This window comes from Biomphalaria glabrata, chromosome 16 (assembly GCF_947242115.1).
Source record: "Biomphalaria glabrata chromosome 16, xgBioGlab47.1, whole genome shotgun sequence".
In the NCBI taxonomy this organism is placed as follows: Eukaryota; Metazoa; Mollusca; class Gastropoda; family Planorbidae; genus Biomphalaria; species Biomphalaria glabrata.
This window is the reverse complement of record NC_074726.1, coordinates 20,000,370-20,024,211: the sequence shown is the minus strand read 5'-3', so window position 1 is coordinate 20,024,211 and position 23,842 is coordinate 20,000,370. Positions and strand designations below refer to the sequence as shown.

Sequence of the window (23,842 nt, the reverse complement as noted above, 5' to 3'; positions counted from 1 at the left end):
ACCATTTGCGGTAAATCAAAAGAAGACGACCCAAAATGATCCAACTGAGTTTTCCAAAAATTAAAAGTAACAGTCAAATCATCTCACTGAAACTAATTTTTATTTTTTCTGACTAAAAGTATTGCAAAATCTTTTATTCAATTCGGTTAAGGTAAGGACAGTTTGTTTAGTTCGGTCTGTACTGATGAGTTTTTAAGTTCGGGTTCAGTTCGGTCGTAAGTGATGTTCGTGTTTGTTTCGTTTCCCATCTCAAGTATATATGGATAAAACTCCGTATTACATTTTGACACATTTTTTTTTCTGCCATTTCCCATTCTTGAATCAAGTTGAAATGAGGCATAATTATTCATTGTCGATGAGAATACACTAATCAATCCAAAAATTAACAAGTTAATCAATTAGTACTAATTAATTAATTTTGTTTTATATAGCAGAAAGGGCGCTAAACTTTGACATTTTCAGATAAGTGTCAGTAATTGGCTAATCTTTCCCTTAGACAAGCTTTGTTTTTTAAAAGTTATCTTTTTGCTAGTGCTAGTTTCAGAGGTTGCTGTAAAAAAAACTACTTTACTTAATGAATGAATTGTTCAACTTTTTCTTTTCAAGACCTAATGCCCGTAACATTGCTTACTTGCTGACTGATGGAACAGTGGAGGTAAACAAAGATATCACTTCCAATGAGGTTGAGCTAAGTATTGATGCTGGAATCCATATTTTCCCCTTAGCAGTAGCTATCCAAGACAGGAGTGAGATTGAATACATTGCTCAGGTTCAGAACATCCCTTTCCTAATTATTGAAGATGAAAAGAACTTTATGGAACAAAGTGATCAATTCCTGAGGGCTGTAGTTGATAGTAAGTTTAAATAAACTGCACCATTAGCAGTGTCCCATTTTTATCTCAGTGTTCAATGTCTAAATCTGTTAAGATTGTGTTTGTTTGGTGTGTTTTGTTTCCATTGTTTTGAGAGAGTGTCTCCATCTAGAAAGTTTTATCTGCTCTAAGAGACTTATTTTTATGGTTGTTGAATTTTTCTCTTTCTATGTTCTCAGCTTAAAAATTTGAATATTTGTGTGTTTGTTCCTAATGAAAGACTATCTGAATTCTGTCATCAACAGCTCTATAAAAAATGAATTTATAACTATTGCACTCATGTATTATGGTAGAGTATTAACTCAACTTTTACTTTGGTTACAGGTCCATCAGGTACACAGGTTTCCCTTGAATGCATTTTAAGTGTGTTGTATTTGTGATACTAAACTTGTACACAATAAAAAAAAATTACTAACTGTTTTGTTAACTTGTACCATTAGAATTAATGTGAATTTTTTTTTAGCTAATTATCTTATGAATATACATATATTTAAAGTTGTTGTTTTTTTGTTTTGTTCTTTAACAAAAAATACTGCTATGTTTATTACTAAATGTAACTTGCTAGAATGAAAATAATTTAGTGTTGCTCTTATTACAATTCATGTTGCATTTATTTCTAAAGCTGCTAGAAATATGCACAAATAGAAACTGAGTACTATAATGAAAACATAGACATCATGTTAAGTTTTACAAGATTTTTTTGACCTGCATATTTGTAAAGGATTAAATGAAGGATTTCTCTAAAGACATTTACATTCAAGTATACATTTACATTCAAGTATGGCTGCCTTCTCATGTGGTGTAGACTGTTGTCTCAATGGTTCTAACACTGCCCACCTCCATCCCCAGCATCTTGTGAGAGGTTTGGACTAGGATGTAAAGTTCCCCTTTCAGACATTGTGGTCTATAGGGCAGATCATGTAAAGATCTGTTCTGTGGCCTATGGTTAATGAGGGTGTCATGTTGTCAGTACAATGACCAACCGCCTTTACCTTTTCCCAACTTATGTTCCAGGTTCAAATCCTGGTGAAGACTGGGATTTTTTATTTCGGGATCTTTAAGCGCCTTTGAGTCCACCCAGTTCTAATGGGTAACGGACATTTGGACTAGGATGTAATCAGTTTCAATTCTGAAGGAAAATCTATAACATGCAACAAAAAATACAATCATTCATTTATAAAGACACTAAAGTATAGATAATAGAAAATTAAATTACCAGCAATAGCTCAAAAAGCTAATTGAATTTTAAAATATAATTGTGAACATAATTTAAAATATTGTGAAATATAATGCACAGATAAGAACTCTTTTTAGTTACATCCGAACATGAAATACACTACCTGAATTAGGATACCAAAGGACTTCATTTTATACTAACTAGAACGGCTTGATTAATAGATTTATGTATAATTAGTTAAATGATTTGTATTTCAATCTAATAGATTAATGGAATTACAGCATTCTAATCAGTGTTTCCCAAACTTTTTCCTTAATATAACACTAAGCACATTCTGAATATTTAGTAGACACTTTGGTTACCTTTTTAGAGAGATTAATTCATGGGGTTGCCTACAAGTTAATTATTCCAGTAGTTCATGGAACACCTATTCAGGCCTCGCTGAACACTACTATTCTGCGAAACAGTTTGGGGAAACACTGTTCTAACTCAAAACAGTTGTTTAATGTTTCAAATAAGCAAGCATGTTCATTTATTAGAAAAACTAGACCAATTTTATATATTAAAAAAAGCACACTAACAAAGACAAAAAAAATTTGAATTTTCATTTTGTAATGGACTAACTTTATTGCAGTGTGTTGAATCTTATGGCTTAAATATTGTATTACATGGCATCTAGTTTTTACTACTTTCTAACCCACTAAACCTTGTGATATTAGTTCCTTTTTTATTCTTACATTCAGTCCCTTTTCATATATAACTATCAGTACAGCATGCTATAAACCTTATTACTTTCAAAGCCTGATAAAAAAATTGCTTTCTTGTGAGAATAGACACATTCAACATAATCTCTGCAGGGATAAATCTAAGCTATTAGCAGAATGTTAATTTCATTAAAGAATAATCCTTGTGCCTATGTTTATATCAACTCTGATAAATTAGATTCTTTTTTGGTCACTTTGACAAAATATTTTTATGGTCAGTTTTGAATTCAGTATTTTTTGTTTTTAAAAATTTTAGCTACATTTTCCTTTGGATATAAATAATCATTGTAGATATTTCACTAAGTGATAAACACAATTCTATGAAAATCAGTGTTAAAATCAAACTTTATAGATAAACATAGGATATTATGTTTTTGAAGTAACATGTAATCTGTAAGATATAGTAAGATATAATATTTTTTTTTTAAATTAAAGTATTTAATAGTAAAATATACAACTGTCATTCAATATCATTTTTCTTATGAAGTAATATATGTCATCCGTTTCAAAACTGTATGCTGACATTTTATTCTGTTACTTCCCTAGCTGATGATAGTTGCAATCCTAATCCTTGCCGTAATAACGGTCAATGTGTGGATGAACCTTTTGGCTTCACTTGCAAGTGTCCTGAAGGATTTGCTGGGGAAATTTGTGACAAAGGTTAGAGATGGCTTTAATTAGTTGACAAACTTCACAATACTCATTGTTGGATAGCATTTAAATAAAAAAATAAAAAAAAAAGCTTAATCCATTTATCACTCTTTACAGGGTATCTTTAAATCGAAACTAAACTGTATACATTTATATAACTTATAAATTAATTATTCAAGAAAATTGTCCTATGTATCCATGTGTTAATATAGTTGTGCATGTTAAAGACTTAAACTCTGCTAAGCTATTGACTTTACTGGCTCATTCATGCAATCCCTTCCATGCTCTAATGGCAGTGTAAAAAAAAGAAGCACTTGTATGAATTACATATTCTTTATAAACTAATCAACTAGAAGCAATTGCAACACTATTAAAAAGGTCAAAATACTTTTTTAGCTAAATCCTTCAATTCAACTTCATATGAAAATATATCTGCATTTCCCTTGGAACTGCATTTCATTTGAATAATCTGTTTATTTATTGTATTATACAGAAATCCTTTGAGAATTTTAAAATTATGCTTCATTATATTGTTAAGAATTTTACTTTACATTTCTGCTTTGACAGTGTGCAGTTCCAGTGTGGATGTGGTATTTGTAGTGGATGCCTCTAAGTACAACACTGGACCTGACTTCAGAACCATTAAACGTTTCTTAAAGTCTAATGTCAAGAACTTGGCTTTCAAGAGTGGTAACATCAGAATAGGTATTGTGGAGTATGGTGCTCATCCAAGGCTTAGACTAGAGCTGATAGAGGGAGACAATAAGCGAACTATCAATTCTGTGATTAGCTCCCTTAGGTGAGCATGGATTTATTTATTTTCTTCTGATTATGTATGTATAATACATAGAAAATGACTAAATAGCTCTATTGGTTGTAAGAAAAAATTGTTTGATTGCTGTTTGGCAATGGCTGAAGAACTCTTAAGACCTGAGTTACTTTAAGTAAAGAGCATATTGACAGATCTCTGTAAAGAATAACTTAATTATCTAAAATAATATTTTAATGAGATATTGAATACTTACCAGCATATTGTGAAAAATGTGCTTTGGATTGCTAGACATTCTGAGATCAAATCTTTTGGGTTAGGCTATTGTCAACCTAGTCCAGAGTTTGAACCGTTCACTGACATCCACTGTTCAAAGTTGTTGACCACAGGATGTTTGGGATTGTATATTAAAACTTAATTCTGAAGGAACATCCCAAAACTTGTAAAACCAGCTGCTGCTTTTAATAACAATCATTTTTTAACTGACATTATTTTACTATTATTCAATACTTATCTTCTTATCATATATATAACGGACTTAACTTCAAAAAAGAAGATAATTATAATTTTATGTGTCAATCTAGTCATGCATGTTAACCAATGACTTAAACTCTGATAAGTCATTGGTTTTCCTGATTCAGGCAACCCATTCCATTCTCTAATGGCACTAGGGAAGCACTTGTATGGATTTGTTCTACCATATGGAATTAGAATCGTGCTTCTATCCTTGTGTCTTTCTGAGTATTTCATTTTTTTTTTTTCTATTTGTAAATTATGGTTTAGTGATTTATGTATTATAGCTACTTACTTTTTATTCTTCTGTCCTGAAGTTTCTCTAAGTTTAGTGATTTTAGTATTGGTGTTACTCTAATCAAATTGGAATATTCATTTGTTATAAATCTCACTGCTCTATTTTCATCACTATGGGGATTCCATGTTTCCATACTTAAGTGTTTGAACACTGTTTTAGGAGAGTGGATGGAGACCCTAACCTAGAACAGGCTATAAAGTTGGTCTCATCAAACGTGCTCTTTAGAGGTGGAGACAGAAAGGAAGTACCTAACTATGTTGTCATCCTAGCTCGAGAGATTGGAGGAGAGAATACTGTGCAAGCCATCAATGAACTGAAGTCTAAAGGCACCAAATTTATAGGCATTGGTGAGTCTCATGAAATATCTAGAAAACTTGATTTAGTGACTAATGAGTTGTCACGTTGCCTCATACATTTGGGTTGTCCCAATCTCCTGAAATTCTAAGAGCTCCTAGATCTAGATTTTGAAATCTACTGAAATGAATAAATACCTATATCTAGAAAATTTAAATATTCTGGTTATTTCTTTTTTTAAAAGTCTAGATCTGATATTAAATTAAAAATATTCTGCTTATCTCTTTAATAAAAACAACAAAAAATCTAGATCTGATATTAAATTTAAAATACCTCTTTAAAAAATTTAGACCTGACTATTATAATGTTCAAAGTTTGGACATGCTTTACTTTAACACTTCCTTGTCTTTCATCCCTAGACACTAGATAAATCTAACTTACTTCTTTTCTTTTTGGTTTTTGTATGAACATGTCACTTTGGGATATTCTGGGGCTAGATCTAGATCTGATTTTTCTGTGGAAATAGGAGCAAGTGTTTTCCTACTTCCTAAATGTCAGCAATTAATTCTCCTGGCATCTCTTCAGATAAGAAGAACGCGGGTCAAATACTTAAATGTGAGAGACATTCAACGCAGTAGGCTGAGGTAGAGCAAGATTGTTTGTTATTGGCTTTATCATCCTTGACATCTTGTAACAGGCCTGATGTTTTCATGTTATACACAGCTGCAAGACCATGGTGCATCATTCTGGAGCAATGGACTGAAGTAATAAAAACTTCACATTGACACAGACATTGTGTAAAGTCTTTTTCTTAAGAAGGTTTTGATTCAGAAACACTGCTCTACTTCACATTAATACATCTTTCATTTGTTTACAAACAGAATAGAAAGATGTGTAAGTTTAAAACGAGAATGAAAATTTACACTCATATTTTGCACTAGTTTACTGAAACCAGAAGATATTCTGTTGCTATGTGTGAGTTGGGCCAGTCTTAGACCACTGCAACCTAAGATGCAAAAGTGGGTCCCGCACTTTCATAGACCCCGCACTCATTCTAGGTGCAAATATGAAATGATACCATTATAACTTACAACAGGGTTCCCACAGACTTCTCATTTTCCATGAGCACATGGAAATCTCCTGAAAACATAAAAATCTCATGAAAATAGACAAAATTCTCATATTGGGGTATCATTCAATTACTTGAGGTCAACAATTCTTGAAGATAGATTGAACAATTTGACAATGCTTGCTATTGTTATTGAGCTTGATCTAAGTAGGAAACAGAATTATGATGATATAATGTATGACTTCGCTACATGCAATGCTCGAAATTTAATTTGATTGTGATTTTGTAAAAAAAAAAAGAATAAAATGCCAAGATGCAATCTGCTTGGCATAGTGCCCCTTAATTGTTAGGGCCGGCCTGTGGAGGCTGATGGAAAAGGGGACTATTTGTAGTGTTACATTCACTCATCACTCCATATTTTTAATGCCTTTATTTGTTGTTCTATCCAATAAATATTTTCACTTGTCCTTAGGCATGGGTCTGTCTAAGAGTGATGAGAAACTTTTGGAAATCGCTGTCTCCTCTGCACTAGAAGATGTCCATCACTTACTTGATGGCCCTCAACGACTGGAAGGCATTGCCTTGGATTTTGCCACACTTGTTTGTGAAGGTATGCTATGTGTGGTGCTCTTTCCTTATTTTTATTTATTTATTTTTATTTGCTTTTAGAGTTCTGCTGTAATATTTGTTGTTTTTTTTTAAACTATTATTTGAGTTTTTATTTATAACTGTTTTTCTTAACATTTTCATGTTTGGAATTGTATTGTTGTGCTTTATTTTAATAGCTAAAGATCAGTGTGTGAACTCACCATGCCAAAATGGTGGTACTTGTGAAAATGGTGAGAAGACATATGCCTGTAGATGTCCACCTGGCTTTGCTGGCAAAAACTGTGAAAGAGGTAAATTGTTATCTCTCTTGGTTGGAACATTGTATTACAATGATTAAACAATCATAAACCACAAATAAAACTTGGTTATTTACTAAGACTTCACTTTGACTATCCACCAGCTTGTGATGACAGTGCTGACATTGTCTTCCTGATTGATTCAAGTGGCAGCGTTGGCTTTGAGAACTTCCGACACATCAAGGAGTATGTACAGAATGTCATTGATCATTTTAACATCGGACCTACGGCCACACAAGTCGGTATTGCTACCTTCAGTCAGTCAAGCAAGGCAGAAATCTTCTTAAACAGTTACAAGGTGATGACATTTTTTGTTTTCCATTGCTAATTTTCTTCTATTTTCTCATTTACATGTTGGGAGGGCTCATAAATCTGAGATAAACTGAGCCTATACCAGATCACAGGCAGCTCTACGTTTAGTTTTGGACATTTTTTTAGGCTTAATAAGGGTATTATAGCAGTGCCTTCCCAAACGACTTCAGTACAGGGAGTTGTGTGCTGGAAAGCACTCCCAGGGAGGTCAATACAAGCGCTATAAGGGCTCTCAAGAGCTCCTTCAAGGAGTGCGATATCGACATTCACGGCTGAGAAGCACTAGCTCTCGATCGCTCCTCATGGCAAGAAAGCTGTGAGTCTCAGAGTCTCGAGATTTTTAGCAAGAAGAGTGGCCAGGGTGAAAGAGCACCGAACCAACAGAAAGCGAGAAGAAGTAGGCCTATCTGCAACTGACCAAATTCAAGTTACAGCCAGCTTTTTAAAGTGAGGATTGGACTTTACAGTCATCTTCTAGTCGATAGGATATGAGAAATGTGCTCATCTTCAATCGCGAAGGAGGAGATATATATATTAATATAGCAGTGCTGAACAACTGAAGAAAACAGCACACCTTGTTTGCTTGGCACAGTCTGCAAAAGAGTTTATAGCTTAGCAGCTAAAAATCTGGCTAGAAGAAGAAGTATAGAGATATTTTGAGGTTAGTGTCTTGTTTGGGCGTCTTGAGTATACAGCTTTAAAGAAATGGTTGGCATTCTCTGGTGACACTTATGACATTCAACAAGAGCATATTTCACTACAAATAATTTTAATTTCTGAAATATGTTTTTTTCATTTCTCCCATATTTAGCTAGTACGTCACTTGTTTCAATTCCTTTTATTTCAATATGTACTGGGATCACTTGGAGAACACTTTTCTTGCTATTGTTGTTGAGGTTTAGATTATTTGTCCTATCATATGTTATTTAATTCTAGATATTCTTTCTATTTGTGTTTCCTATACACTGTTGCACTTAAAAAAAGTTTTCACTCTTCTATGTTTTATATCAAATGTCTGCATTTTCATTTCTACTGTCCTAGCCACAAGTTTTGCTTTGAAAAGTTGCTCTACTTTTGCTTCTAATGACTTTTGTCTAGAACATGAACATACTTCAACTACTTACTTATTAGTGAACATATATACACGGTGGTTGTGTGAAATATATGAAACAAATAGACTTGTCAATATCTGTTTATGTTAGTCTTTCCCACACTGGTTTAGTTAAAATCATATTGAAATGGTACAAATCTTCCTTCAGGACAAGCGTGCACTGAAAGCAGCAGTTAGTGGACTGAAATATGAGTATGGTAACACCAACACTGCATCTGGGCTGAAACTTTCCAGGACTTATATGTTCTCTCCAGCTAAAGGAAACAGACCGAATGTGCCAGACTTTTGTGAGTAGTAATGTTTCTTTTTATTGTTCCCCACTTTTTTCTTAACAGTATTGTTTTGGCCCTCAGATAAAAAAGCATTCTGCAGTTTATGTGATAACATTTACATAATATTGAAACTTACCATCATAGTTAGGCATCGCTACTAGTAAAAGTAAGATAAGTGCACATTTTCTGTAAAAAGGTTGAGATATTTTTAAAAAATGATAGTTGTGACTGCCTTGCCTGGACTATCCTCATGATAATGCTACATTCAAATCCTACTTGCCTCCATTTCCTGCCATCCTACAAGAGGTTTTGGATAGGAAGTAATATAATCATTTTTGTTTTATATCTTTTGGATATTCCTTCAGAATTAAAGAATATTATATGCAAGGCCAAACCTCCCATAGGACTATTGCTTCTAGTGAGATTTATTCAGTTTTTTTTTTCTTATTCTATAAATTCATTTTATTATTTTCAATAATCCTATTTGAAGATATTAAGATGCTTGACTGAGTTCTAAGTAGAGGCCTTTATTTCTTTGGTATGTTTCTATGTTTCCATGTACAAATCTGCCTACAATATTCAGATGAAACAACACCCACTTTGTGACAAGTATAACTCTCTGTTTTGTTAGTCTCCTTCGGTTGTAGAATGACTATGGTTCATCTCATAGAAAACATTTTCATGGGACTTTTGTGGAGCCCTCCAGACATTCCTGCCCAGGTGTATTGCACATTAAGCTTGCAGTCTCTCTGCTAGTTAAGGATCCAGCCCATTTCTTGTTTGACACGCTTTTCTCCCAGTTCCATAGCTTTCTTGCTCACATCTCTCTCCACATAAGCAAGATGAATGCCTGTCATTTTGGGGGCGAAGTGCAAAATGATTCTACATCTCCTACTTTGCCTAGGCATTCCATAAAATGACAGTCAAAGTAGACACTGTCTTATTTAGAAAGATATTTATAGATTATGTAAATATTAAAATGAGTGGAAAAAAAAACACACAAATAAGCAACAGGTTTTGTTAATACTTAAAATACCTTTGTTGGCCCATGTATTTATACCTATACCCTATACCAAGTGTAATTTTAATATTTAAATGATTCAATAATTCTTTCTCCCTTTAGTTTGAAGAAATTAAACAACTTTATATTCACTTATGTGTCTTACTTTTATAAATACAGAGACACTGGGACTGTCTACATGCAACATCAAAAAGGATCAAAGTAATTGATAATACTCTAAAAAGGCTACTCTTAAAAATATGTTTGTTAGTTTCTTCATAAAACTATAAGTACTAAGTAAAGCAAGGCATATGTATGTCCCGCGTAGAAATCAAAACCTTTTGACCAATCTTCATAATACTTTGCATAACAGTAACGAATGTATAGTAGCCCTAAAACAAGCTTTAGACCCTCAAAAAAAACAAAAAAAAAGTTGCCTGATTCTATGAAAATATTACTATTTCATGGATCTAGGTCATATAGCCATGTTTACATGAGACAAGACCAAAAAGATCTAGATCTAATTTTAAGAACTAACTTTGCCAAGATAGTTTTTTACTTCGACACATGAAAAATACACAATATAGTCCATTGATTTCATTATTCATTCAAATTAACCTTCAAATTTGTGTTTCAAAAGCATTTTTATATAAATTTGTTCCTTATATCTGCGAATTTAGACATCCTGAGGTACTTGTAATCCCATTCATTTAACAAATCAGGTAAACCCTTTTTAATAGCTAAATTTATCTCTATTAAAGAAATGTTTTAACGAATCAGGTAAACCCATTGCCCCAGTACTTGATATGAATGTATCTGCTTAACCGGAAAACCCATTTTCACAAAACTACTTTTATTTTCATGGCAAAAGAGAAAAACTTGAACATTAGCCAAGTTTGACATAGATCTAAATCCAATCCACTAGATTAGTAATACCAAAACTAAGGCCCACAGGCCATGGGTAATACCGGCTAGTAGTACAAATATAACAATATAAAATCAAAAGAATGAGGTTCTAATGACATATCGTCTTCACTTCTATAATGACAGGGTTATACATTTAAAAACAGAACGGCTGATAAAGTCTCTACCACGTTTTGTATGTGTTTTTATTGCATTTTCCAACTTTTCCTTGGTCTCTTCTTCTTATGCATTCTCATAGGTTGAGAAAAAAATGTGAGAAAACACATTGAAATTACTTGAAAAAACATTTCTTTTTTGTAACTGAGTTGATTATAAAGTTCAATTTCAAGATGAGTTTATTGTATATATATTTTTTTATTTATTTTTCAATTGCAAAATATGTGTTACTATTTCAGACATAGAGTAAATTCATCACATTTTATCAACTTATAAATCAAGATCTAGTCAAGTGGTCTCTTCTTAGTAGTCATGCCTTGATCACATATTAGACCTCCTTTCTTTCACTTTTCATACAATAAAATATCAAGCTTCTTTTATGTATCATTTACCAATAGTGGGCTTACAATGATTGAATGAACTTATACAAAGCATGCACATGTAGACAGTAATAATTCGATAAATTCCACACCCTAAAGAACAAAACTAAATTATTTAGATTACTTGCTAAAAAGAATTATTATTTTGAGAAATTTCTATAAGTAATAAAATAACTTTGCTTAAAGCAGTTCTAGTCATTCTATAGAATCCCTAGGCATTCTATACATAGCCTAGGCAAAGTATTAAATGAATAAATCAATTTAATTTGCTTGGAATGTTTAGGTATTTTATAGAATGCCGGATTGTGCACTTTGCCGGTAACATATACATTGTATTTTAAGCAGTCAACATTCTTCATGTATTGCAAGGTAGTCATAGAGGTTCAGCCCTGGACCATATCCCTGAAACTAATCTTCAGTTCATTGTGTGGTGTGAGTTATCTTTTAGACAGGTATCTTTGGATCTTCAGTTCATTGTGTTGTTGAAGTCATCTTTGGATGCCTGATACCTGCTATACAAACTGCATTTTAAGGAGATTAGGCTTTGTCTTGTTTTTAGCTGAAATATGATGTTAGTATTTCTTGATGTGGTGGGTCTCATTTTTATTTCTTTTGAATCATAGTCACTGAGAATTATATTACTGTATGTTGAAAAATTGATATAGTTGGAGATCAAGTCCCTTAGGCTATACTAGGAATGAGCTTAAAAAGTTACTGCCCTAGTTGACTTATGACCACGAACTCACAAATTTCAGTAATTTTTATTTTCATTGGTGGTTAGCAATATATATTCATTAAATAATATGCCCGCCATAGACTTAGTTCATTCATTAACAGATAGGATTAATAGTCTTTTATGTTTTATCTTACCAGTGGTTGTCATCACTGATGGTCTTTCCAACGTCAACCCAGAGTTCACAATTCCAGAGGCAGAACTGGCCAGGAAGCAAGGCATCCATGTCATTGCTGTAGGCATCAACCTGAAAGATAATGATGACTGGGAGCTCAAAGGCATTGCTAGCGAACCAGTGAATGCCAATGTCTTCAGAGTGAATGCCTTTGACAAGTTGTTTGACATTACAGACAAAATAGTTGACAACACTTGTAGAGGTACCTCTATCAATTGTGTCCATTAGATCTTATAAAATATTAAGTTTTGTTTTGTAGCCACATATAAATGGTGTGGCAGTAACTCATTCTAGGAGTAGATTGTAATGCAGATTTAGCAGTTTTTTTATTGGCATAACAACTTAAGACTAGATTTTAAAATAATGAACCCTGAATATTTTGATGACACCTAAATGGTTGTGCCATTTCATGGGTTCTCCATTGGTTAAGCCAAAATTTCAAACATTACATTAGGTCAGGTTATTTGTTTGTTTGAAAAATAAAATAACAAAATCCTATTATCTTTGTTTTAAACAGTGTTTAAACAGTTAAAAGATAAAAAATGTAATTTGTATATTTTAGAAACACTAATTTGTTTTACAATTCTTTTTTTTTAAACTCCCAAATTTTATTTTTTTTTCATTTAAAAACATCAGAAACTTTATTTTTATTTTGCTGCCAAAGGATTTTAACATCTGTTCTGCTCCATTTCAGACCAAAGTGTGTGTGATACCAATCCATGTAAAAATGATGGAAACTGTATTGCTAGTGCTGGCTCATATACATGCCAGTGTCAACAGGGCTATTTGGGACCCAACTGCGAATATGGTTAGTGTTGCTTTATGTTTTAATTTAGTTAGTGTTGTTTTATGTTTTAATTTAGTAAGTGTTGTTTTATGTTTTAATTTAGTTAGCCTTGTTTAATATTTTAATTTAGTTAGTGTTGTTTTATGTTTTAATTTAGTTAGTATTGCTTTATGTTTAAATTTAAAGAGGCCAGAACAAACACAATAGTACCCTTTCTGATCACTTCCCAATATAAAATGGCGTGAAGCAGGGCTGTGTACTTGCCCCTACTGTATTCGCTATCTTCTTTGGCGTAATGCTGGGTCAAATGAGGCAGCGATTGCATGAAGGCATCTACATCTGGTTTCGTTCTGACTGCAATGTGTTCAATCTCCGGCGTCTACTATCCCATACAAGAACAAAGGAGATGGTCATAACGGAGCTTCTCTGTGCCGATGATTGCGCCCTGCTAGCTCACAACGAAAAAGACCTCCAGAACGTGGTAAACAAATTTGCATATGCTGCTGCCAGGGCTAGTAGCGCTTTTAGACGCCTTCAGGCGAGAGTCTGGAAGAACAAATCGCTCGGCCTGCCTACAAAATCAATATCTACCAGGCGGTGGTTCTCTCAACCCTTCTATATGGCTCTGAGACAGAAAACATCTAAGACTTCTTGAGCGCCGCTTTCACCAAAGATGCTTGCGCTCCATCATGGACATACGGTGGCAGGACCGTACTACAAACAGCGATGACCTTGTGAACGCCGGTATGGGCAGTATAGAGGGACTTCTTATGGTCTGACAGCTACGCTGGGCAGGGCACGTATCCCGTATGGGAGACGAACGTATGCCAAAGGCAGTCATTTTTGGTGAGCTAAAAGGTGGTCGACGTAACAGAGGCGCCCCGCGGAAATGCTTCAAAGACCTGCTGAGGTGTCAAATTTCCTTGGCTGACATAGAAGAGAGCACCTGGCTGCATGCGGCGTCAGAACGAGACAGCTGGAGGACACTCACGAAGGCCGTGGGATACACATTTGAGACCAAAAGAAAATCTGCTGCCGAGGACAAATTCAGACGAAAAGAAATCTTAATGGACCACCAGTGGACAATAGTTATACTTCCCCTTGATGTGGCAAAATATGTAGCTCACATCTGGGGCTGCGCAGCCATGGGAAATACTGTATTCCTCACTAATTTTTGGACTTGAAGACAAGCCTTATACATGTTTTAATTTAATTAGTGTTGTTTTAAGTTATAATTTAGTTAATGTTGTTTAATATTTTAATCTTGTTATTATTGTGTAATGTTTAAATGTAGTTATTGTTGTTTTATGTTTTAATTTAGTGTTGTTTTATGTTATAATTTAGTGAGTGTTGTTTAATGTTTTAATCTTGTTATTATTGTTTTATGTTTTAATTTAGTTAATGTTGTCTAAGATTAACCTGATTTTTTTTCGAATGTGCAGACACTCTGATCTCAACTGATCTATTTCTATGTCTATTCAATACATGATTTATATCATTTAACTTTATGTCTTTCAGATTGTCAGAACAACAAAGATATTGTGTTCATTCTGGATTCTTCTGCTAGTGTGGGACCCAGTAACTTTGAACTCATGCTTAAATACGTTTCCGAGGTGGTTAAAGACCTGACTCTCTATGGCCAGGACCACCGCTTCTCACTTGTCATTTACAGCACAGAGGTCAAGACAATTTTTAGCTTCAATCGTTACAACAGTCCCAAAGATATCCTCAATGCTATTAAGACCACAGTCTACATGCCAGGATCTACCAACACTGCTGGTGGCTTGAGACAGGCTTTAGAACTTTTCTCTTCTAGTAAGTTGAAATATTACTTTCACATTCAAGAATTGGTTCTATTTGTGACACAAAACTTATAAATAAAGAAAGAATATTAAAACAGAATAAAGAAAGAAAGAATTGTAGAGATATTAAAACAGAAGAAAGAAAGAATTGTAAAGATATTAAAACAGAACAGAGAAAAAAGAATTGTAGAGATATTAAAACAGACAGTGATGATAACTTGTATATCAATTTACAGAGCCAGAGCAAAATTGTGAACACTAATAGTATGGTGTTATTTATAAAACAAATTTAGCTTCCCCAAAAGACTTTGATTTATCTTAACTTTGGCAGCTATATATACAGGCTAGGTACTGACAAGATTTACTGGCCCTATTGTCAATTTTCGCCTCTTGCTTACTTAAGAACATTTTGATGTTTCCACTGATGGTAGGTCTGAAAGTTGGATATTTATCAATGCATACTTTATACTAGACTAGCCTGACATTACCCGCGGCATGCGGGTCTAAGTTTGTGTTTACTAATCTAGTGGATTGGATTTAGATGTATGTTAAACTTAGCCAATGATCCTTTCAAGTTTTTTTTCTCTTTCGCTACGAAAATAAAATTAGTTTTGCGAAAATGGGTTAACCCGAAGCCGAAACATTCATATCTATTAAAAATGAAAAGAGCGTTAGCTTTGTTAAATGAATGGGATTATAAAGCAAACAATTAAACGAAATAACTTTTAGTACGCGATATTAGGCCTATCTCAACTCGGCTTCGCAGCTTTCGTAAACGAATGTAGTCTCTTAAAAATGCTTAAGAAAACCAAATTTGAATGTTTATTTGATCAAAATATGAAATGAATGGACTATAATTAGTATGTTCATGTGTTAAAGTATAAATCTGTCTGTGCGAAGAGAAGCTTTATCATCTTAGAGTTGAATTAGAGTTTTAGATCTAGGGATGGGATTAATTAATTAATTTTTAGTATGCGATTCATTACGATATTGTCTAATGAAAGAATGTTCGTCAGGAAATCTGTAGTCACAGATATAAGGAACTAATTTATGTAAAAAATGGTTTTGAAACACAAATTTGAAGGTTAATTTTATTATATAATGAAATCAATGGACCTTCTTTTGTATTTTCATGTGTCAAAGTAAAAAACTATCTGCGCAAAGTGTATTTCTTAAAATTAGATCTAGATCTAAATCCTTTTGATCTTTTCTCATGTCAACATTGTAAACATGGCCTAGATCCATAAATACTATAGCTTTAATAGAGTCGGACAACTTTAATTTTTTTTAGGGTCTTACGTTTGTTTTAGGGCTACAATACTTACACTACAGTCTAAGTTGGTACCCAAGAAACATTCCTGCCAAGTTTTATCAAGATTGGCCAAGCGTTTTTGATGTCTATAAGTTACATACATACACCTCACATTTTACTTTATAGTATTGATTTCAATTACATAGGGTGGAAAAAAATGATTAAAAAAATGCATGAATAAATTTCAGATTAAGTTATAATTATTATCAGTTTTATTTCAGTGTTGCATAAAAAATCAAGGTGGGCTTCTGATGGAAATTTACATTTGGCTTTCAATATTAAGTTTCTTATCTATGTTATGTATTGCTTAGTAACACAGAAAAATCAAACATCTTTTTTTGCAAACTGCAAGTTAAAGTATTTTGTTAATGTACTAAGTATCAAAATATTTCTTATACTCTTTGTTATAATGCACTGAACTTTAAATAGTGTTTGCCTCATGTTTATTGAATTGATTGTATACTATGTATAACACTTTGTAATGTGTTTGTGCTTTGCAGGTTTTGGAGACAGGCCAACAGCAGATAACATAGCCATCCTGTTAACTGATGGGCAGAGCAATGTCAACTACCTAGACACAATACCAGCAGCTACAGATCTCAAGGCTGAGAAAAACAAGGTTATAACCATTGGCATTGCATTACAAAATCTGGATGAAATCAAAGCCATCGCCAGCAGTCCAAAAGATGTCTTCCAGGTAATTTCTACATAGATTCTAGTTTTTTTTTTATGGCTTTATAAGGAATTATTTTCTGTGTTTAGGCGCATGGCTTCCGAAATGGAGTCTTGAGTTTTAAATTCTGGTAATGTTGGATTTTTTATTTTGGTATTTTAGGACTCCTCTGAGTCTACCCTGTTTTATTAGGTAACTGACATACTTTGTGAAAGTAAAGGCATTAGGTCATAATGATGATTTAACACCCTTGTTAACAATCTGCCATAGAAACAAAAGTTTTTGCCCTATAGATCTCTTATAAATTTGCACATTTGGTACTGGTTTAGAATTAAATGAATGTGCAGATTAATTTTACAACACTAAAAAAAAAATGTTTTTATTTTGACTATGAAAAGTAAAAAAAAACGTGTAAAGGTTTTTTGTTATAATAAGTTGGACAAAATCTAGATGTTTATCAAAGTGAAACTATTTTAGATTTAAAAAGTTTAGGGAAGAATGAAAATGAAACAGGGCCGAGTTTCGTTAAAGGGAAACAGAATTCCTCATAGTCCCTTTATCAGTTTCCACTGCCCATAATTTTAATTATTATTAGATATACAGCCTAATTCATTTTCTTTAGACATTTGCATTAAAAAAACATCTGAGTTTTTCTTTCTCCCTTTATGTTTCCCCTCTACATTGATAGCTTCTATGCTCTAGAGCTGACCCTTAGCCACCAAACTCTCCATTGTTGACTTGTCTGAAGCTGATCTATGTTCTATCCACTGTCTCCTCAGGCCACTTCATTTGAACAACTCAAGGCAGTAGAAAGAAACTTGATAGAAGGCACTTGCAGCACTGACTAAACTGTGGGCTGAAAAGTTTCCTATGGAAATCAAGTCTTGTCAGATGTGTGCTATACAAATGTGCCTTAATGTGTATACATGAGAAGTGTGTGAATGATAAAAAATAACTCGAGAAGTCAAAGGGAAACCACTATAGCTAAAGACAGCAACAAGTTTGGTCTTGATTATTGCTTACCATTTTATCTTTGCCTTTATGACTGACTTTGAATGTGAAAGTAGTGGCTTAGTAAGTTTGTTATAACTAGTCTTTTTTTTTCTGTTCATATGTCTGTATATCATGTAAGTTACACTCTCTACTTGTACACATTTTCAACTGCTGTCATTAGTTGGGAATCAAGTATTTAGTAACCAATTGAGTTTTTAATGTATCTCTTTCTTCTTCAAGGAAATTGTTTGTATCCATGGCAGAAAAGTTAAAACAATAAAATGTGTTCAAATGGAAATCTGGAACGTTTTTCTTTTATTTCTCCACACAGATTGAAATCTAGGAAATTGATGCTTTAGTTCTGGGGTGGCCATTCTATGGAACATGTGCCAAAAGTGGCGCACTATGTTCCCGCGAAAAAAATCAAGAAAAAGTATATGTGCTCATAAAAAAAATAATATCCTATTTTTTGAAAAAATACATCAGGAAATTAACTCACTGGCTATTACCAAGCCTGCCTCAACCAACATTGTTATAGTAGATCTACTAATAAACCCAGAACAGTTTGATATTTTTTGGGTGTGGATGCAGGTTCTTTCTTTTCATTAGTCTTGGATGAATCTGCTAACATTTGTAGTATATCTCAGTTAAGCTTTATTATATGATGATCATTTTATCATAGTTGAACAACTTATTGGCCTTAAGTCACTCTTTAAAAAACCAGAGGGTCAAACATATTTAAGAAAGTGATGTCATGGCTTAGAAATTCAGCTATTAACTTTAAGTAAACACTTAAGTATCTGTTCTCATGGATCACATCAATGATTGGCAGTGCTGCTGGAACTGTAACCTTGTTTGAAAATTTTGGTGGAAAAGTGAAAAAGATCAAGACTTCTGGTGTATTGACAAGTGCATATGAAATGTTTACATTTTGGCGATCGTTACCATGTGCCCATTTTGCAAACTAAGAAAATGTGCTTCAAGTTATGCCAATCAATTTGGATCAACATGAAAATGATCAAGAGCAAACTGAAGTTGAAAGTCAGATTCCAGTTTGTAGAACTGTTGATTGCGTTCACTTATGAATTTAACTCCTGATATTAAAGATTTGATGAAAGAAAGTCTCATTGAAGCCAATTATCTTATCTTGCTTAAAATAATCAAATACCTTCAAGGACTTAATGAGGGGTAAAAATGTGTGTGGTGCATCTGAAAGTAAAAGTGAACAAAATTGGTGCTACAAAGCAAAAGGTTGGCCACCCCTGCTTAAGTTCTTTACTGTTCATTGCCATATATAGCCTACAAGTGTAGACCTTCTTACATTATTTGCTGATTGACTAACTTTTCATTATGATCATGAATAAACATTTACTGAACATGTTTTCTCTTGAATAAACATTTACTGTACCAATAGATTTCCACTTGTTTTCTCTTATTTACTTGTTTCTTCTCTTCTCTTAAAACACATCAATGTTTGGTTATCTTCAATGCGTTCTGATTTAGTTCTCAATAATTCTTTTATCCTGATGAGGATGATTTGACCACTGTTTTACCCTGATGAGGCCTATTTGACCATTGTTATATCTTCATGAGGCTTATTTATGTTATAAGGTAATGCAATTGTATGGTTGAAATTTTAAAATTATTTATAATTGTTCACAACAAAAAATATATGTAAAAAAAGTGCTTGCTAATGGGTCACACACACACATAGACGGGTTTTTAAGGAAATGTTTCTGAGAGACATAAATTCTTTGAGGGGCTTGAATTCTAAACCCAACTTTAGAACTGAGCTCCCAAACTCTTTTGATACAGGGCTCAGAACTTTTCTAGTAAGTTAAAAGATTACTTTCATATTCAAGACATATATTTTTGACACATCACTTTAAGTAGAATAAACAACACATTAGATCTCTTCTTAACCAACAGACCTGGATTAGAAGTTATGATATTATCCCTGGTCTATCAGACCATGAGATCATAAAAATACACAGTCAGATAAAAGCAGTAGCCAATACAAAACCCAAAAGAAAAATCTTACTCTGAAATAAATGTAACCTAACACAACTACACCAAGCTGCATTAAACTTTCAACAAACATTCTTATTAGAAAAAGACATTAACCAACCAGTCGATGACCTCTGGAATTTCATTAAAAACCATCTTAAAAGCATTATAGAAAATCATATACCAACTAAATGCACATCAAACAAAATAAATAAATGCTGGTTTAATAATAAACTAAAGAAGCTTTGTAAACAGAAGGAAAACCTATATAGAAAATTTAAAGAAACTAATGCAGAAAGAGTTTACAAAAAGTATATAAAAATTAAACACTTAACCCAAAAAGTAAGCAGACAGCTGCAGAGTGAATACATAAACAATGTAATATCTAAAGATAACAACAAAAACCTATGGTCATACATTAAGTCTAAGAAAATGGAAACAACAGGCGTAGCGCCATTAAAAGATGAACATAACATAATACATAATGATAAGGAAACTAAAGCAAACATCCTAAACAAATACTTTGCATCAGCATTCTCAGCCCAGGAGACAAAGACATATTACTGAATTTGAACCAAGTAGACAACATAGAAGATATAGTAGTACAAGAAAATGGAATTCAAAAACTATTAGCCAACACCAAACCAAATAAAGCTTCTGGACCTGATGGTATTCCAGCTAGATTACTCAAAGAACTAAGTAATGAGCTAGCCCCAGTGTTCAAAATACTCTTTCAGGCTTCACTTAACCAGGGCAGAGTACCAAAGGACTGGAAAGAAGCTAATGTCACCCCCCTATTTAAAAAAGGAGAAAAATCTGACCCAGGAAACTACAGACCAGTATCACTTAACAGCATCACATGTAAAATCCTAGAACACATAATATGTAGCAACATCATAAACCACTTAGACAAACATAATGTCCTCACACCATACCAACATGGCTTTAGGAAATATAGATCATGTGAAACACAACTAATAGGACTAATTGATGATTTTTCAAAAGGTTTAGATAATAGTGAACAAATAGATGCTATCTTACTAGATTTTTCTAAGGCTTTTGACAAAGTTCACCACCATAGTTTGCTTAAAATATTAAAATATTTCGGCATTAATGGTCCACTGCATCAGTGGATTAAGGACTTTCTGATAGGGAGAGAACAAACTGTAATAATAAATGGCTCTAAATCAACACCGATAACAGTAAACTCAGGTGTACCTCAAGGAACAGTCTTGGGTCCACTACTATTTTTAATTTACATAAATGATTTACCAAATTGCATTACTTCAGGAACAAAAGTCAGATTATTTGCAGAAGATTGCATAATATATAGAACAATAAAAACAACACAAGACACAGATATTTTACAAAGAGAATTAGATGAATTACAGAAATGGGAATCAAATTGGAGCATGTCTTTCCACCCAGAAAAATGTCAGTTGTTAAGAGTAACAAAAAAACTAAAACAAATTAATTCCACTTATCTTATTCATGGCAAACCAGTAACACAGACTAAAAACGCAAAATACCTAGGTGTTATAATAAATGAAAAACTGTCATGGAATCCACATATTGATGAAACTACAAAAAAATCAAACAAAGCATTAGGATTTATTAAAAGAAATTTCTATAAATCAAATAAGAACATAAAACTAAAATGTTATTTAACCTTGGTTAGGCCAATAATAGAATATGCATCCTCTGTTTGGGACCCCTCAACTCAAGAAAACATTAAGAAACTAGAACAGACACAAAATAGAGCAGTGCGATTCATAACAAACGAATATTCACATTTGACTAGAGTAACACCTTTAGTAAAATCACTAAATTTAGAAAGCCTTCAGGACAGAAGGCTCAAAAGTAAAGTAGCAATCATACATAAAACACTGAACCATAATCTTCAAATACAAAAACAAAATTTAATAAAAAACTCTGAAAGACACAAAGATAAAGGCACATTCCTCGTCCCATATGCTAGGACAAATTTGTACAAATACTCCTTCTTCCCTAGTGCTATTAGAGCATGGAATGGGTTGCCTGAGCTAGCCAGGAAAACCAGTGACTTGGCAGAATTTAAGTCATTGGTTAATATGCATGATTAAATGCATGACGCGTAGGACGTAATCATTGTTAATTATGATCTAGGTTCACAGTCAGCAATAAACAAACAACAACCATTAGTGTCATGGCGGAGAATGATACTTTATTATATTGAACGCGTGCACCTTTGCGCACCATATCAACATCCCCTTTTCTTTAAAAAAAAAATTAAAAAAAAATAAAACATTTCGGGGAGTATCATAGAAAAAAAATAAAACAACAACAACATAAACAACTAAACGTAACATACATGTATACGCTTCAATCAATATGAAACATATCACATTTAAAAATCAACATTCGATAGTTCATTAAGACACATAGTCATTGAATCTTGGCGGTTTCTTCAACTGATCCCTTGGTCGCAGGGAATGATGAGTTGATGAGTGGCGAACGTGTTGATCCTGAGTTCTATTGTCCTGTATGTTGTTATCAGTATCGGGAAATATATCTTCTTCTGTTTCTCTGTTCGGGTTAATATGCACTCTGTTTCTTTGGTACACTGCACCATTGTCACCTCGAATAATGTAAGCTCTCTGATTGACTTGAGACTGGATTCTTCCACGTCTCCATGTAGGGTCATTAGGAGATTGGAAATAGACCATCTGTCCAGTTTTCAGCTGACCTAAATTTCTTGACCTCTTATCATAAGATGTTTTTACACTCATCTGACGTTTTTCTTTCCTTCTCATAATGTTCTCTTGACATGTAGAAATCTTAATGTTACTCCTTTTGTTTGGTATCAGTGTTCGAGTCATCCGACCAAAAAACATCTGAACTGGGCTTAGATTTGTGTCTTGCCTTGGAGTATTTCTAAATTCCAGAAGAGCTTCATAAGCATCTGACTTTGATTCTCTAGATTTCTTCATTATGTTCTTCAAAATTTTAACTGCTGACTCAGCTTTTCCATTGGATTGATGGTGTCCTGGAGAAGATTTCAAATGAGTCACTCCCCATTCCATCATAAATTTGGAAAAATATTCCGATGTGAACTGAGGTCCGCTATCAGATATACAAACTTTGGGCACCCCATATCTTGCAAATAAAACTTTCAGTTTCTTTATAATTGCGTGTGTTGTTGTCAACTGCATGTTTTCTACCTCTATGAAATTTGAATAATAGTCCACTATGGCTAGATATTGTTGGTCACACATTTGAAATAAATCAATTCCAATCTTGTCCCACGGATTAGAACCTATTTCGTGATGTATTAATTCTTCTCTCTGGTTTGCTGGTTTATTTTTCTGACAAATGTAGCATGAGTTGGCTATTTCCTGTATTCGAGCTGATAATCCAGGCCAGAAAACTGTTTCTTTTGCTCTTCTTTTCATTGAGTCTACTCCCAGATGTGCTGCATGGAGTTTTTCTTCTATTTCCTTGCGAAGTGATATCGGTATGATTATTTGTTCTCCTTTCAACAGGAGTCCGTCTTCGTATGTTAACATGTCTCTTAGTGAAAAATATTGTTTGAGTTCATGTAAACTATTATGTTTGTCTGGCCATCCATTTAGGATATACTGAATAAGTGTTTGCATTGTTCTATCTTTCTCTGTCTCGATTCTGACTTTCTCCAGCACTGCATCTGGTATTGCCAGTCCGACTGTATTGACACAAACATCAGGGATATCACTCTTTTCCTCTGATGGGTCTCTACTCAAAGTATCAGCTATGAACAAATTTTTGCCTTTGACATATTGAAACTGGATATCGTAACGATAAAGACGCATCATTAGACTTTGTAGCCTTCTCGGAGCAGAACTGAGTGGTTTTTGAAGGATGTTTTCCAGTGGTTT

General features: G+C 33.4%; 1 protein-coding gene across 1 annotated transcript in view; it reads left to right on the top strand.

The window, feature by feature from the left end:
- The window catches only part of LOC106066853 (uncharacterized), a 443,149-nt gene extending 423,792 nt beyond the window's left edge, over positions 1–19,357 (top strand). Inside the window, exons 83-95 of the mRNA XM_056013586.1 lie at positions 607–854; positions 3,360–3,473; positions 4,032–4,263; positions 5,204–5,391; positions 6,880–7,017; positions 7,193–7,306; positions 7,417–7,610; positions 8,884–9,022; positions 12,341–12,577; positions 13,070–13,183; positions 14,681–14,977; positions 16,777–16,973; positions 17,729–19,357. Of these exons, the coding sequence (XP_055869561.1) occupies positions 607–854; positions 3,360–3,473; positions 4,032–4,263; positions 5,204–5,391; positions 6,880–7,017; positions 7,193–7,306; positions 7,417–7,610; positions 8,884–9,022; positions 12,341–12,577; positions 13,070–13,183; positions 14,681–14,977; positions 16,777–16,973; positions 17,729–17,797 (2,281 nt within the window). The 3' untranslated portion in view covers positions 17,798–19,357. The remainder of the gene's footprint in view (positions 1–606; positions 855–3,359; positions 3,474–4,031; positions 4,264–5,203; positions 5,392–6,879; positions 7,018–7,192; positions 7,307–7,416; positions 7,611–8,883; positions 9,023–12,340; positions 12,578–13,069; positions 13,184–14,680; positions 14,978–16,776; positions 16,974–17,728) is intronic.
- The last annotated feature ends 4,485 nt before the right edge of the window (positions 19,358–23,842 follow it).